Source organism: Oculina patagonica, chromosome 9 (genome assembly GCF_052425735.1).
Source record: "Oculina patagonica isolate OP01 chromosome 9, crgOcupat, whole genome shotgun sequence".
Classification (NCBI taxonomy): Eukaryota; Metazoa; Cnidaria; class Anthozoa; order Scleractinia; family Oculinidae; genus Oculina; species Oculina patagonica.
The window spans coordinates 23,187,552-23,204,808 of NC_135766.1; the positions used below are offsets into that span (position 1 = coordinate 23,187,552).

General features: G+C 40.5%; 2 protein-coding genes across 3 annotated transcripts; both read right to left on the reverse strand.

Moving 5' to 3' along the window:
- Positions 1–600: 600 nt before the first annotated feature.
- LOC144666890 (uncharacterized) lies at positions 601–13,245 on the reverse strand. Of its 2 annotated transcripts, XM_078528321.1 has the most exons (11): positions 12,928–13,245; positions 11,240–11,402; positions 9,270–9,339; positions 8,413–8,551; positions 7,605–7,737; positions 6,874–7,071; positions 5,430–5,528; positions 4,077–4,180; positions 2,809–3,037; positions 1,862–1,933; positions 601–1,173 (listed from the first exon to the last, which is right to left on the reverse strand). In XM_078528321.1, the coding sequence occupies exons 1-11, from the start codon at positions 13,032–13,034 to the stop codon at positions 997–999; spliced, it is 1,491 nt and encodes a 496-aa protein (XP_078384447.1). In that variant the 5' UTR covers positions 13,035–13,245; the 3' UTR covers positions 601–996. The 2 variants fall into 2 exon arrangements, with proteins under 2 accessions (XP_078384447.1, XP_078384448.1); XM_078528322.1 differs by lacking the exon at positions 5,430–5,528.
- Positions 13,246–13,614: 369 nt separating this feature from the next.
- LOC144666910 (uncharacterized) lies at positions 13,615–17,239 on the reverse strand. Its single transcript, XM_078528351.1, has 2 exons — positions 16,564–17,239; positions 13,615–15,660 (listed from the first exon to the last, which is right to left on the reverse strand). The coding sequence occupies exons 1-2, from the start codon at positions 17,039–17,041 to the stop codon at positions 15,248–15,250; spliced, it is 891 nt and encodes a 296-aa protein (XP_078384477.1). The 5' UTR covers positions 17,042–17,239; the 3' UTR covers positions 13,615–15,247.
- Between the last annotated feature and the right edge of the window lie 18 nt (positions 17,240–17,257).

Sequence of the window (17,257 nt, forward strand, 5' to 3'; positions counted from 1 at the left end):
AATCAACTCGCAAAATATCGGATAAGGTGTATATCTCGCTTCTCCCAAGGGTAGGGTTCGTTCAATCGATTCCCGAGCTTTTTTCGCCAATTGTGTACACCGGTAAATAACTGTTTTACAAATGATCTTCAGACATTCCTGCGAGTTAACAAGTGAATAAAGAAACCGTAAACCAACTTAAATCCGAAAAACCCGTTAGTCAAAAACTGAGAAACCACACTGTATACCATATTTGTCTTGAGAAGTGTATTTACAACTACTGAACGTAAAATATTTACAGACCACTTAACTGTCGTGCTGTGTACTTAACTTCAAGATTAAATAAAAAAGTACATAAATTAATAGCACAATGAAGTACTGTTATCTGAATAGTAGTCGCACACTAGGGTTTTATCCGCAGAATTTAAATTTAGAACTATACTGTACAGCACAATGAACAGTATCACATGATAGTACCGCTCATTATATTTCATTTGAATGGTCACACACTAGGGATCCATTCAGAGGCTCTAAAGTTAGATCCACCTTTTATAGCATAAAGGGTTTCAAAGAAGGGCAACTTAAAGACTGAGTGGAGGAGCTAAAAATAAATTCTAACCGACAAAGGCCCTCCTTTTCCGAGACGAGACGCAAAACAAGAAAAATGCCATAAAGTTAAGCATCTCAATTTACTTTTGCGACCTTCTCATACAATACACAAAAGTAAAGGCCGTTTGACTAGTCTAGACTCCATCACAAACGAGTACAATTTTATCAACATTGTCGTTGAAAACGAGGCTTTAAATATCGTCTTCAATGACCTGGCAAAAATTTGCATTAGTCTAGTCTAGATAGTCTTAACATAAGAACAAAAAAACTCGTCTTTACGCTTACATTAGTCTTGACTAGTCTAGACTTCCTTACAAACGAGTTACAATTGTCGTGACACTTTAAATCTCGTTTTCAACGACCTGGCAAAAATTTACATTATAACAATACGAGCTGTGAATATGAGTGTTAAGAGTAAGTTGGTGGCTGAGAAGCTATCGGGGGAATGGGCTCAGTCGCTCGCAGTGGTCTGATGACGGGTGACGAGCGGGTTAGGAGGTCGCTAATGACCCGTCCCGCGGGACGGGAGCTGTCTAGCGGCTGGAGACATGCCGTGGAGGGTGTCTTCTCTGCACGACGCGAAATCTGAAGAGAATAATACAGAAACACAATTAAACTTTTAAAAAAGTAACAATTTATGTGTAACCTCGATTTTATGGTAATATATTTTTTGTCCTCCCAAACTGGCATAACAATGTCTCGTGACGCAGTCATGGGTAAAATCAGACGATATTCCGCAAGATCGAGCAGGGTAATTTCTTACTATTTAACAAAACTCATTTTTACAAACTGTGACTGTGCGGCGTTTGACAGAAGTTCAAAGGAATCTGGACAAACTACATATATATATATATTAGGTAAATAAAACCCTTCAGACGAATGATGTATTGGAGGATTGGAAGATAATGCCCGGGGCTGAAAGATTGTCGAAAAATGAAAATTGGACGATAGCAAAGCTTTAGGGCTACTTTAAAATTTTGAGGCCAATCATTATCCTCCAATACACCAGCAAGCCAGAAAGAGGTTTTTTTATTTTATTCAATATCACGCTTTATCGCGGTCACAATTAATATTTCCTCGTTAAAGTTCGTACGTTGAGTTTAAACAAATGTATTAAAAACTATAAAACGCATCCGAGTTAATTGTTGTTTATTAGCACGTTATGGAGTAATGCGGATATAATGAACTCAAACTGTCAAATCATAACGAGCGCAATTCCTCGAACGTTTTAAAATAAATAATAAATATTTTTCCGTTAACAGACGGTCTTCACCTGTCTTGGTCCACGTCTTACTATATTTCCTTCTCGCACCATCACGCCAGCAGATATGTCCATCGTATCGACCTTATTAAAAATAACAAAACACATCGCTGTCAGACTCGTAAGTAGCCTGCGAATACAGCCGCCTCATTCGCTCCCGCTACTACGTACTTTATGTACAGTATTTTTTGGAGTCCTATCTACGGTTCAGACCTGGATCAGAATGCCGAAAGGGGCAAAAAGGATAAAGTAAAAACCCGCGAGTAAGAACCTAACATTTAAGAACCTGTTAGGCTAAAATTAGCCTGCGAGCAGGCTCTCTATTTGGGGGCAACGTGAATATTGAAGTGCTCGAACGCCGAAGGCGCGAGCTTCGCCCACGCACTCGCGCCTTCGGCACTCGCGGGATCGCGCCTTCGGCGCTCGAAGAGTTCAATATACACGTTGCCCCCAAATGGAGAGCCTGCTCGCAGGCTAGGCTAAAATTTTTCCAATTAGACCCCATTTTTACAAGAATCTATTTAGCCTAAAATTTGGAAACAGGTTCTTATTAAAATGTCTACTTTTGGGAAAATATGTTTGGACAAGGCATTACTGTACATGCAAATAGTGTTTTCTTCTGAATGCTAAGTGCTTCACTTTTACATAAACGCTTATTTGGTATGCATTTTTATAAGGTCAAAGAATAGCTTCAATGTCTTAAAAAGTTCTATAGCAACAACGCAAAGTTTTCTTCAGGAAATAAGAACCTATTGAAAACCTAAATAGCCTAAATTTGTGTTAACTACCATTTATGTAAGAACCTGTTTAGGCTAACCTGATTTATTGAATGACTGAGAACCTCAAAAACCATACCACGTCATACGGCACATACGTACATAGCCAATACCCCCCCCCCCCACCCCCTTCCCCCGCGAGCAAGCCATCCAGTTCTTTCAAAGTTACAAGCTAATGCTTACCAAGGGAGGTGGTAAGGGTGTTATGTGACCGGTGCTTTCGATCTGATACGAGTTGTTATGTAACGGGTTGGTATCAATATTCTGCGTGTGACTTGCACTTTTGGAAGGTTTCCACTCTTTGCCAGATCCCGGTTTTTGTGATTTTGGTCCCAGTTTTCTTGGTCTTGAGCGAGTGTGCACCAATTGTGCATCACTCTCATTGTCTACAATTGCAAACTTGGTTCGAACTCTGCAAGATAAGAAAGAAAATGGCATTGGAATTGGATACCAATTTGTGTTTTTAAAGGGACTATGTCAAGGGGATTTCGCAGTTTTTTGGTCTAAAAGGTAAAGTCTGTCTCCGAGCCATGAGGCCCATAGAGCCGGAGCTTATGCTAGTCCATTGCAGGGTTACCCCCCAGCAGTAAATTCGCCGGTACCCATTTATACACCTGGGTGGAGAGAGGCACTGTGAGAGTAAAGTGTCTTGCCCAAGAACACACAGCAGCGCCCCGGCCAGGCCTCGAACCCGGGCCGTTCGACTCGCAGTCGAGCGCGCTAACCATTTGGCCACCGCGCCTCCCACTAAACTGGTCTAAACTGTTCTGAAATAAGCGGTAGGCAAATTTACCCATGAAAACGCATATTAGGCATATTACAGGATTGAACTGATTGAATTTAAAACTGACATCATCATGAGGTTTGATTTGAGGGTTTTTTTATTTGGATTTAAAAAAAAAAAAAACGTTGAGGGTTTTTTTTGGCACACACATGGGCACAGGAGTTAATGTGACATCATTTCTCTGATATGTACAAATTACTTTCAAATTAGCCTGCGTTGCCGGCATTCAAAATTCGCCGTCTCTCCTCGCACCTCGCGCTTCGTCCTCGAACTTCCCTTCTCCTTCCCCTGTGAACGCTGGCCACGCAGGCTACTTTCAAATTTGTAGTAAATAATAAAGATGGTAAATTCCCGTCGGGGACTCTGATTTGTTCTTTGTCCCATGCTCGTGTCAAGTTGAACACTTCATTTTCATTACTTTCAAATTGATGGAAAACTTTAAGACATGTTAAAGCGAACACCATTTCCTATCAGCAGCATACGAAAGGGTTTCCTTTCCTCGCAAAAATGGTAAATGAAAAGCTGAGTGTTTGGATCTTGCAGTGGCACCTCCCCATATAAAAACATTTTTTAGTACCCTCCCCTGGACAGAAAATTGACAAAAGTTAATAAAAAAAATTGTCAAGTGGCAAGAGTGCAGCTCACAGCATTGTTACTAGTCAGGTACCTGTGTGATGGAAGTTTATCAGGAGAAATCTTCATGACAGCTACAACATTTCCACGATCATCATACAGTACATCCTTGATTCCTGGTGGCCGGCCATATTGCGCCTGTTAACAGACAATATATACTTGACTTAAATCTTTGCCCTGGCCAGGGAATAGGGAAATCTTCAGTTTTCACAGAAAAATTTGCAGTAATCAACCCTCCAAGTTAAGACCATTTTAGTCGCTTTTAGTCGCCACTGAAACTGAAGTCACCAGCCTGGAGACTAAAATTAAGGAGAAGGAATGAAAGCGTGTGCTTAATTTAGCGACTAAGATTTTTCATTGGCGACCAAACTTGAGCAGTAGGTGACCAAACGGCCACTAAGGAAAAAGATATAGGTGGAGGGTTGGTGATCATAATGAATTGACCCATTACGGGGGGTGGTGGGGGTCGAGTTGTTTGGTACTGGGAGACGTGAATATCTCATAGTAAACAGGTCTGCAGCTATATAATTTGCTTTTCTCAGGGACCAACTGCAGGGCTTGAGAATAACTTAAATTCCAGCTTACTTTTTACTGCTTATTTTTTTGTAATTTAGTTGGCAGTGCACAAAAGACCCCTTTCAAGCAGAAAAAAATCTACTTGTTTTGGACAACTTCATGAGACTTATTTTGGTTAGCTTACCCTACTTGTATATCCTTTAAGATTCGCCAAAGATCCTAAGGATCCTTTAAGGATCCTAAAAGAATCTCAGCAAAAATTCTTACAAAGTACTTAGTAAATAATGAGCAGGTCCCTGCAAGAAACCTGAAGATCTTTGGGGGATTAAATGAACATTTTTACCCCTGTAAAGTTACCTCGGTGCATCGTCCTCTTTCAGGGGAGATGCAGAGGCTGACAAATTCATGTACAGTGTAAGTTGTCTCACAAGTGGACTTCTTGTAGTTACACAGAGCAGAGATGATTCTTTTGTGGTGCTCACACTTATTACAGGCAGCTGATGCAGGGGTGGTTTCCTAGGCTGTAGTGTTGATATAAAAGGGTCTCGCTGCAGTGATGTTAAACAAACCCTCCCCGCCCCCAGCCCTTAAAAGTACAGTGTACCAATTGAATTGGCCTTAATTGTTGCCTGGGGTAATTATGTGATTAATGACTATTTCATACCAAGCTTACAGTTTTATAATTTATTGTCTTGGGTTACCTGTGGTTAAATTTATTGGTCAGCTAAAACACTAGTAACCATTTAATTTCTGTTTATAAATTTTTATCATTTTTTTAACATTTAAGTCCCAGATTTCTATATTCAATAATTTATATTTATTTTATAAGTTATCAATGGAAAGTGTTTGCATTATTTATCTTAGGATTTACCTGCGATTTCGAGGAGTGACTAACACTCCAAGATTGAGAAGATGATTTGGTTGTTGATGACCAGGAGTATCTGTACGACCTACTGCTCTCAGAAGGAAGCTGTTTATTTCAAACCAAAATGCAGTCAACATAAAAAATCTTCTAACTGGTCTCTATATACTTCCTTAAGAGCTAGTTAGGAGAGTTGGTTTAAATATCAGGTGTTGGTTATTATTCCTTTATTCTCAAAGCCTTTTAGAACTCTTGATTATTTATTTAAAAAATATGGGATAAAATTGACACGGATAGCTTTGAGGTTAAAGCTAGATTGAGGTAAAAGTTTTTTTTCCTAATACCAATACTATCATTTTGTTATCTCTTTATCTTGCCCAAAAAGGTGGGCAGCTATTTGTAGGGGGCTAGAGAATAGGTCTGTATTTATTTGAAGAAATACATTATTTTAATCTTACTGAGTGCTGGCGAGTTTAAAGGATTGGTTTCAATTTAAATAAAGTACTGCTAACTCCTTTGGGAATTAAAAATTTGAAGTATTAAATTCCTCTTACTTACTTCAATACATTTTTTTGAGTGTTAATTACAAAAGTAGTATTGAGAAAATGTCCGTAAGTTGATTATATCTTTGTTACTGCTGTTTGTCACTTAATACAGATTCGTTTGGGGTTGAAGGGTGGTAAGGGGCCCTGGTGGAGTGCACTGGGGCCACCAGGTGTATTTCGCAAATGCCAGGAAATGCCCACCGTGTCATAGGCTCTGCCACCAAGTCAGCTGTCGCATGTCCTCGTCATAACCCTGGTAATGCAGTTGTACTGCAGCTGAGCGACAACGTCAAAAGGCGGGTATCCGGCGCCTTTCAAATAACGGGTTATTGTGGCTAAGGGAAGGACACCCTGACAGAAAACCCTGGTCCTCCAGGTTGGGGGTTGGGCATGGGGCCTATCGCCCCATCCCGTAAAAAATTGTTGATTACGGAAACCGGAAATTCTAATAAGCAATGTTACATCGGGAGCAGCACAACCACTTGCCTCCGGCCCTATGCCCACTTAGGGCTTTGGCCATAAGTCAAGTAAGTCACAGATTCGTTTAATTCAAATTTTTAGGCAATTTTATCCAGATCACACTAAAGTTATAGTTGAATCACAATAACTCGAACCTTCAAGGAAAATCGAAAAAGGTTCGAATTATCGAGAGTTTGAGTTAACGAGGGTAAAAAAGATAAGAAAATGACCTGGAGGGGAATCAAAAAAGGTTGCAGTTAGCAGGAGGTTCGAGTTATTGAGGGTTCCGAGTTATCGGGATTCAACTGTAATAGCTGTAATGAAATATTTTTATCTGTTTTATGGGAGAACAGATCACATTTACAGAGTACCAATGAAACATGGCGGGGCATCAACTTTCATTGTATTTCTGTTTATTTAAGTGTGGCTGCAATATCTGTTTGCTTTACCTTTAGAATAGATGAAGACGAAGACAACATGGCCAGTCCATTAGCGTCAGTGTGTTCTCGTGTGGCCTCCTTTTGCTGTCTCTCAGCTTTGTGTAAAACGTAGTCATCAGTCAGAGGTGTTAGATCCACTCCAGAAAATGACGGCAGCTTGCCTTTGTTTGGTTTAAATGGCACACTAGTTCGCTTTTTACCTTGAACCTAAAGCAGGACAATAAGCTGTACTGTTACACCAGTGGCTTAAGTTCTCTTACAGAAAGGGATTGACATATATGCCATGGCACCCTGTTGTATTAAAAAAAGTTTGTGTCCGAGCCAAGTCACCCATACAGCTGGAGCTTATCCCAGTTTCTGTAGCATTATGTGACTAGGAGTATTTCTACTCCCCCCTGGATGGGATGCTAGTTCATCGCAGGATTACCCCCCAGCAATAAATTTGCCGATACCCATTTATACACCTGGGTGGAAAAAGGCACTGTGAGAGTTAAGTGTCCGCTCGACTCGGAGTCGAGCAATTGCAAGCTAACCGTTAGGCCAGCACACCTCCCACTGCCTGTTGTATAACTGCACACAAATAATGTCATAGAGCAGTTTTCACTCAAGTGTTGAAAGTATTCATGTTTGCTTTGGTTTTGTGCGCACCTACAGTACTAACATGTAAAATTATGCCCAGTACAGGATGTGCAATGCAATACCAAGTTAAGTGTAAAAATTACAAATGTGGAAGGTCGCACCTGTGATATTGGAGGCTCCTTAGGTTTGTCTGTGTTCCTCTCCTCGGCAGTAGTAGGGGGCGGCTGGGCAGGACTGCCAATTGACAAAGGAGTGGCGGAGACTTCAAGGGCCTCAAATGGTGGTTCTGGGGCCCTGATGAATCAACAACAACAAATATTTGTACATCATGCATACTAACAGACAAAGATCACTTTGGTTACATCTGCTCCAATCTTATGGTCCAAAGAAGTCAGATCCCTAATGAGCAGACTAGAAGTGCCAGTCATTGCCTTTTTGATATAACCCGAGTAATATTTATCGTTACAAATGTAAGTAAATGTAGTGCAATGTAATTTATTGCATTGTAAGTAATTTTTCCTGTGTGTGTGTTGCCATCAATAAATCAATCAATCAATCAATCAATTAAAAAGATCTTTATTGGATCATTGGCAGAACTTTTAGCTCCTACTTCTGTAGCCTCAAGCGGCTGGAAGTACTAAAACTATTTCTAGATTGGATGTTAGTCAGGTTGCTCAAGTAAGTTGTTTGTGTGGATAGAGTCACTGTGAGAGTACCGGTAAACTGCCTTCCACGAACAAAGCACAATGACCATGGCCAGGCTAGAACCTGGAAACTTGAACCAGAATCTGATGTATACTTTTCCTGTCCTAACAATATGCTAATATGCATTGCCTTCAACTGAGTCAGGAACCTTGAAAAAAACTAAAAATTTCTAAATAAACTAAGCTTGCTGGCAAAAGAAACAAAGAGAAATCAACGATATTTGTGGCAGATGTTGGTGTATTCTACCAAAAACTTAATACTTACGCTGGCCTTTCTTCAGCAATGGATGACAACTCAGACTCACAATCTGATTGGACAGAAGATGTTGTTGATGCTGATGACGGCCGCAACATGATAGGCACTGATCCTTGAGCCCAAGAATCAGTAACAGGTGTCACAGGTTCTGAAAGAGATTTAAGACAAATTTTATTTAAACCCAACCCATTAAATTCCGGTTATAAGCCCAACCCCAGCTCCTCCTTATCACCCCCATGGTTATAGGCCCATCTACCTGGAAACAAAAACATACATCCGGTTATGAGCACCCCCCCCCCCCAAAAAAAAAAAAAAAAAAAAAAACAGATATAAGCTCCCCTCTGCTAGATGACAGTATTGAACAGGGCTTAATGTTGCTTTATTATTACTTTTAACTTATAAACATATTTCGATCAACTCTGTTGTGGCTCATTTTGAAACCTTTTTTTTAAATCTGTTTATAAGCTCCTCCGGATATAAGCCCCTCCATTTATAAGCCCAACCAAAAACCCTTACGAAGTTGTATAAGCCCAGGGCTTATAAAGGGAATTTTACCCTATACATGTAGGTATAATAATCCATGTTGTTGCATACTGTCACTAATGATGCAGGTTCTCTTTTGACAAGGTCAACTTGCACAAAATCAATTTGAACATGGTTAATTTGAAGCACAGTGAATTTAACAGACTGCTTGTTATGCAAATTCACGTCCCTGCCACATGAACCTAGGCATAAATCCAGTCTCATTTCAAACAGTATCACATTTCTACTTGTGTTTTTTTCTTCATGAAGAAACTTTACATAACATTTATTATCATTATTGAAAGGGCGTAAAATGTTGAAAAACAGAAAACATTATTTTATACCTTCTTCCTCCAGCCATGTGGAGTCACATGCTGGGTTGTTCTCTCCAATATCACAAGCTAGAAACTGCCACTAAAACAAAAATGAAAATAAATTTCAGACTTTCAAAAATTGTCACAAACAATTCTTAAAACCAATGCAAAATATTTCCAATTTTAAACCGCCTAAATCAAATATAAGCCCATGGGCTTAAATTTAGTTATGGTCCCTAAAGAAGATATAACTTTTCTGACTGCAGTGCAGAGATGTAGCTAAGGCCTAGTTCAGACATCGTGCTCCGGCCGTGCCGAACTAAATTCAGGAATTAAGTTCGACAAAATCACGGCAGAAGCACGGCGTCTGAATCAAACTTTTGAATTGAGTTCGGCAAAGCAATTTAGTTCGACACGGCATGTCGTGCCGCACGACTCTGGCACGGCAGCGGTTCAAACATCGTGCTTTTGCCGCACCAAACCAAATTCATAAATTATATTAATGTATTTTGGCGGGATTACGTTCCCGCGAGGAGTTTCGAGGAGACCCGAGAATAATTGTCCATTACGGAGTATGCGCACAACCTCGTTCCCAGGGTCTTCTCCGTTTTTAGCCGCCATTTTGAAAACGGAGAAGACCCTGGTGCCGATGTTTTAACATCGTCACCAGTTGCATACTTAAAAGAATGCAAATTGAATTTTATTCTTGCCAGACGGCAAAAACCATGGCGGCCAGCCAAAGGAATACAATGAATATTTTTCTGCTAAAAAGCACGTCGAGGATGTTTTCATTCAACGAAGTAGATGACACTGAATCCGAAATAAGCAAGTTTTCGGAAACAATTGCCGTACTCGCAAAAAGAAAAGTTTTTTCTTTTGCTTTTCTTTGAGTTTTTGCTGCAATTTGGAAAACGGCGCCATTTTTGTTGGATCACCGCTGACTAATTGTTACGTAGATTCATTACTCCTGAATTTGGTACGACTCTGGCACGACATCTGAATCAGAGTCGTGCCTCTGCCGTGCTACAGTCGAACCTAATTACAGTTTAGTTCGGCACGGCAGGAGCACGATGTCTGAACTAGGCCTAAGAGAACACAAAGCCAGCTCATTAACAACCCCAGCTAGTTTTTTCTGACCTTAGCAGCTCTGAAAGTTTACTCAAGTCTTTGTTTTCATGTGAAACTTGAGCCGAATTTAAGTCCTCTTTCAGGCTGTGAAATTAGCTGGCAGTTGGTCCCTAGCGACATCCCTAATAATGTATAAGCCCCCTATTGTAGTGCTTGTTTAGTGTGTATTTTACGCATTCATTAAAGTAAGCTCAGAGACCTGCAGAGATTGTTTAACAACCACTGGCTACTATATCGGTATGATTAGGGAGTTTTATCATAAAGGCCAGATCACAAATTTGGAACAAAAGTTCTGTGCAAGTAAAGCATGCCCAGCATTTAAATTTTGCTTTTTTCAAAGCCTTGAGCACACATGCCCAGCCTTGCCTCAGCACTGAATCCAAAGAATGGAGAAACTATGTTAAGCCACCTTAAGGGAGGTTGTGCAATTATCAGCCCAGGGCTTATTGTGTTGTTCCAGAAAATATCCATACCCCTCCCATGGAAGGTTTTTTAGTTTGAATCCCCAAACCGTTGGAAAATTATTTTCAGTTAAGCCCCATCCTTTCCTCTTAAAATTTTGGCTCTTGACACCCCACCCCCTCCCCCCACCTTGGATTTTCCAATGACTTTCCATGGGGTGGGTATGGTTTTTTGGAACTGCACATTTTTGGATTTGACAGTACAGTCAACTCTCTCTAAAACAGACACTCTCCAGACCAGCTCCAACTGTCCGTTTTAGAGAGGTGTCCATCTTAAACACGTAGGGAGTTTAGTTACAGTAAAATGGTCGAGGAACGGCAGGGACGGGACCAACACCAGGTGTCCGTCTAAAAGAGGTGTCTGTTAAGAGAGAGCTGACAGTCTACAGTATATACATGTAGTGAACATACCTCGATGATCTGTAACAGCAGATTTTTGGTCTCTTGTATAGTGTATGGCAGTGTTTGGCTGACGATGTACTGGTCATGGAGTACCTTCATGGTAGACTCCACTATTTCATTGACTATATCAAGAATAAACTCCTCGCCATCTTCCTGCTCCACCATGTGGTGCCTGGTAATTCACAAAAAAAATCATGACATGTCAGCCTATTTGTAAATACAGTCCAAGCTCTCGTAAGCGGACACCCTCGGGACATGAAAAAAGTGTCCGTAACTGGAGCTGGCTGCTTACGAGAATGGCCACTAAGCGGCCACTAGAGGTGTAGGGGATAGATGGCCGCTTATGGGAGCTTGCCCAGCTAACAAAAACCGGACGGACATGGATGACGACAAAACATTAACACTGAAATATGGTACTGTAATTACTGCAAAATCATTGTGACGAACGGAGATGTGCAGTTGATTAATAAAATCAAGATACAGAGGTTTTTTTATAGGATTTTCTTTGGGGTGTCCACTTACGGGAGCTTAAAAACAAAGAAAAAGTCGAAGTCATAATCTGCGAAAGTGTCCGCGGCCGCGTACAGGAATGTCCGCTTATGAGAATGTAAAAATACAGAATTTGTATGGGAGTTTAAAACGGGGTTTCAAAGAAGGCGGCCGTAAGTAGAGCTGTCCGCTTACGAGAGTGTCCGTTAAGAGAGCTTCGACTGTACAATTAAATTCCCATAACTTGAACCTTCAAGGGAATTCGAGTTATCGAGGGTAAGATTAGGGGGTGTCGAATGGTACAATGTAAATGCAAGACTTTGCGAGACAGCGAGACTGATATCTTTACTGCAAGCCCAAGACCTTTTTATAGCGTTGCAAAAGAAATCGAGACTCTGAGAAGGCATCAAAGAAAAATTCGAGATGACGAGACCCCTGAAATAATTTGGCTAAAATTTTGCGAAACACCCATTTTTTGCAGGACTATTCATCACCCCTAGATTAGTAATAAAATGACCCAGAGGAGAATCAAGAAAGGTTCAAGTTAGCGGGAGGTTCAAGTTATTGAGGGTTCAAGATATTGGGATTCGACTGTATAGCTTAATGCAGCTGTCTTTCATTAAACTGTATGCGTAGCTATCACAAAGTCTGCAGAGTACAGTTCATGTCAATGCACAGTATCAATTCTATTCTGTGTGAATATTATAATAATTAATTCCTATAAGGCATGCCAAACTGAGTCTTCTTCACACATAAATAAATTTTTCACCTACTCCAACTCATTTTAGAAGAAAACAAAATGCCGACATAGACGTCTCTGTCAACATGAAAACAAGAGATCAATTCAGTTGGGCCTTACCAGCAGTAGCATAGCACACTGAGGGAAAATTACATTTGTAAAGCACCTGGGCCAAATATAATTTGATTTTAGGCCTTGCCAATCAATTTACCCCATCTCTCGATTAAAGCTCGAAAAATTATTACAAAATACTGCAATACAGGGACGATGTTAGGAAAAAAATGTGTTGGGTTCATGATGGTACAACTTTTCACCCTTTAATTTGCTTTAGATCACCGAAAAATGTAAGTCCTTAGAATTGATCGTGAAAGTGACACGAAAGCTCATCTCAAAAGGCAAAATGATCGATTATTGACAGACTAACAAAATCATGGAGTAAAACGCATATTCCTTTTATAACACTACATACCAGTCAGCTTCTGTAAATCTCCCGGGTATAATGTCATTGCTTGTAGGCGGCGGTGCCGATGTTTGAGCAGGAGTTTTCGTCTTATCTTGGCGACTTTTGTTGGACATGTTGACAAAATGAAGACGACGTTTTGTGCGCGTTTAATTCACATCACCATCCAAAATGAGTGTATAAAATTCCACAAAAGGTTTCAAACTTGCTTAGGAAAGCTATAAAGTGTTACAGGAGCATCGATTTCACTGACATTTTAAATTCAATCGCGAGTTTCTTGCCATTTTCATCAAAATGGCGGACTTCGTCTCGTTGATGCTCGTTGCTATGGCGGTTTTATGCTCTCGGCCCAGGCCCTCAAGTGATGGGAGCATGAACCCGGCCCACCACCCACCACCCCCTATGGCCTAGGTAAATTTTCTAACTTTTATACTCAACTTTACTTTATTTGTTCCCTAACCTTTTTTCATGATTTGATAAGTCTCTAAGAAAGCTAACGATCATAACTTTTAATCACAAGTCTCAAAGTCTGAAACAGACACTTGCCATTAGCAAATATCTTCCCTTGTAGTTGCATATTAATTAGTTATCCATTCCAGAGCCTTGACAAATCATGAAAAATAGTAAGGAAACAAGCCATGTGTAAAACTTTGAAAATTCACCACTGTTGAGACTTGATTGAATTTTTAAGTGTGAGATTTTATTCTGGTTTGAAACATATATTGGATCACCAGGGGGGGTGGGGGGTGGGGGTGGGGTTGAGGTTGTGTCTCTGCAAAGGTCAACAGAGACAATCAAAAGGAGAAAATTGGCAGCATATTAATTGTTTTATTTGCTACAAAGTTTTATTAATTTAAAACTGAAATTATTTACTTTAAGCCTATGTACAGCCACCCTCTCCCCTCCCTTGCTGGTGGTAAAGGGAAGGAATTTTCAGTGTCGCAGACACTCGCAAACACATTTTAAACACTTACATTAAGTGCCATTTTGAAAGTCTACTTAAGACAAAAGAATTTGAGCCACGAAATTTTGATCAGTGCCATGGGCTCCTGTCAGTGCAGATTGCTTTTAATAATTTTTGCAAAATTATTCCAGAACACAGTTATCAATGGCAAAATACAGGTGCTCATTCGCAGGCTAAGCCATGGTGAAACAAAAACTAATTTGTACTAGTTCCCCATTCTCTTCGAGGCTTACAATGCTTGGATGAGGCCCTGCCAGGAGGGGTTCCCGTGTCGCTTGTCTAAATTTAAATATGTGCCATGTCGCTGTTTTATCGCTCTTCATGTCGCTGTCAGTAATTAAATTGAAGGAAAATTGCCTGTCCTTGTCGGAATTTAAGTTTTTTCCATAAGGGTTGTCGTTTGGCGCAATTTTATTAGTATGTTGTCGCTACTTTTTGGGCCACGTCGCTTGTCGGAATTTACCCTGGCAGGGCCCCTTGGATACGCCAGCTCACTGAGCCTGGCTATGGTAGCTCAGTTGGATTACTGATGACTAATAACATCCTACTGAGAAAATTTTTTACTGGTCATAAGGTAGTTATTTACAATGTCCCATAACTTTATGACTACTGCTACTCACTTTCTACAGTGGTTTTATTAGGGACGGACCATTATTTTCTTGGAGGGGGGGGGGGATGAAAAATTTTCCTCTGCAAACTTTTTTTTTTTAGTTTATGCACCTCTGCAAACATTTTTTTTTTTCGAAATTCTTACTACTTTTTGTTATGCATATCGTGTTTGCAAACAATTTATTTTGTCTTTCCAGGCCCTGCAAACAATTTTTTTCAATATTTTTCATCCCCCCCCTCCAAAAAAATAACGGTCCGTCCCTTAGATTTAAGTTAAAACCATTTTTTTAGCTGTTCAGGTTCTTTCAGTGTTCCTGATATACCGTATTTTCTCAATTAAACGCCCCCGGCGTTTATTTCAAATTTGGCTCCGTGGATCCAGCGTTTATTTGAATGGTGCAGTTTATTTGAGCAAAATGTTTATTAAACAAGGGTTTTTAATCGTTTTTTGTGGCATGAATGTATTTTGCCATCAATCCTAAAGCATATTACACCTCAAATAAATGCCTGAAAGGCTTACTTACCACTCTACCTTGGAGACCCGGCGTTTATTCGGGGCCCGGCGTTTAATCGAGAAAATACGGTACTGCCTTTGATTTTCAAAAAAAGGTGAAAAATTAAGAATTAAAATTTAAGGGTATAATCAGCCTCCAATTTACTGATGTTATGTGCTAGCTAAACAGGTCATGCAATCTTTCATGTGAGAGAAAAGATTGCAGGAAAAGCTCAAATGGTTATTGTTCAGCACTGGAAACTTTATTCACATTGTTGATAATTTGTATTAAAGCTTGAAACTCTTTCTACCAAAAAAACATTCGCAATACGATCTTTTAAGAGCTCTGATACTGGAAGATTATAAATCTTCTCTAGGGTTTCATTACAAAGTAGTTTTCTGATTACTAAAATGCATAGGTACTGCAATTTAGGTGTTTGACAGGCAGCTTCATGCAGCATTGATGAGCCTGCAGATGACTGACTGACATCAGCTGCAGTCTTGTTGTTTCTGTTCTTAGCATGGATGTCTGACGCAGCATCTATCAATACTTGGACTGTTGGTGAGCATCCCCAGGCTGCAGCGAGGTGTAGTGGTGTATAACCCTGATCATCTTGAAGCAACACATCACTGCCGTGATTAAGTAGAAGCTTGACCATGTTGGTACAGCCCCTGGCTGAAGGTGAATATAATAAAAGTGAAAAAAGCAACTGTCAGTTTCACAACACTCGGTATGCTTACAGGGATGTAGCTAAGAAAACATCAAGCAGATGAGATGTTATTTGTACAAATTACGGAGGTTTCACACCCAATAGGGTTTGCAACATCTGAGTTCGCAACCACCCTTCACTATAACATAAGCCATGACAAGAAATATTCAGCGTTTTTAATGCTATTAATATTATAGTAACTGCAGAATACCAGTGCCACATCGGGCCCTTTACTGAAAACAGGTGGCTATATGGTACGCGGTACACAGTGAACAATAATGCGACTTGAAGTTATCTTTTTCGTTGAATATGGGGTACGCGGTATGCATTGAGTAATAAATGCAAGACTGGAAGTTATCTTTTTCGCTGGCTACATAGTACGTGGTACAAGTGAGTATTATGAATGCAAGAGTATAAGTTGTCTTTGTCGCTGGCTACGCAGTACACGATACACAGTGATCTTGATGTTTGTCATAGCTTAGCGCTCGTTTCCGCTCATGGATTAAGGAACAAAGTATATTCATGTGCCAATTAATGTTTTTTTCACTGTGTACTGCATACCGCGTAGCCAGCGCACTACATGCAATGCCATTTTGAATTTATTTTATTTCATACTTGAACTTGAATCAATTAGTTTCTGCATACCGCATAGCCGGCTACGTGGAATTTAGTTCGAGTGGCAGGGTATTCTGTAGTTAAGCCAATATATATAAATTACAAGGTAGCGAACTACGTTGTACATGAAATCGAACACAACTCGGTCCTCTTTGGGAGCAAACGCGGTATGTGAGGAGTACTCTGAACGGTGAGTGCGAACTTAGACATTGGGAACTCAGTTGGGTGTGAAAACCTCCTGTTTTCACGCGTACCAGCTGCTCTATGTAGCGGTGTTTGATTCCAGCGGTCACGCAATCGCACATCAGCGTTATAACTCAGCAATAAACGTGCAGCTTCAACATTGTCATGGTAAGCTGCAACATGAAGGTCTGAATGGTCTCCAGAGTTCTTAACGTCTACCTCACATCCCGACAACAGCAAAACGTCCATAGTTTTAGCATCATTATTGACTGAGCATTTGTGAAGCGCAGTTTCCCCAGCAGTTCCTATCAAGTTCATTTCGCAGCCATAACTGCAAAGCAAGGAGACAACAGCGGCGTAACCTCCGTTGGCGGCTTCTTGTAGAGCTGTCCAGCCGAATGTACCGACGCTATTTGGCGATACGCCTTTTTCGAGAAGTTTACGGGCATTTTCACAGTCTCCTAGTTGACAGGCTTCTACTAAAGCTACTTCGCATTTTCTCTGATGAATATTTCCTCGGCGTAGGGATGATAAGCGATTTGTATGCATGCTGCTAACCGTGCAACGTCACGGAGGTCTGTGCGTAAAGCTATGAGCATCACAAAGTATTCGTCTTCAGTATCTTCACAAAATAAACGCCTCCCGCAAGCGACACCATCACGACTCCAACGAGCAATAAAACCAAAATAAACTGCGCCATGTTTTGGATGCGTAACAAATTACCCACCAAGCAACTTGCTCACAGCACTGTCACCACCAACCCCG

Bases quoted from the DNA above. Each gene is read 5' to 3' on its own strand.
- LOC144666890 (XM_078528321.1), bottom strand. From the start codon at position 13,034: ATGTCCAACAAAAGTCGCCAAGATAAGACGAAAACTCCTGCTCAAACA. The intron at 8,552-9,269 runs GTATAAAATAAT...AATCTCTTTCAG, and splicing joins CACATGGCTGGAGGAAGAAG to AACCTGTGACACCTGTTACT. The intron at 7,738-8,412 runs GTAAGTATTAAG...TTGATTCATCAG, and splicing joins ATTGCTGAAGAAAGGCCAGC to GGCCCCAGAACCACCATTTG.
- LOC144666910 (XM_078528351.1), bottom strand. From the start codon at position 17,041: ATGCATACAAATCGCTTATCATCCCTACGCCGAGGAAATATTCATCAG. The intron at 15,661-16,563 runs GTACGCGTGAAA...ATTCACCTTCAG, and splicing joins ACCGCTACATAGAGCAGCTG to CCAGGGGCTGTACCAACATG.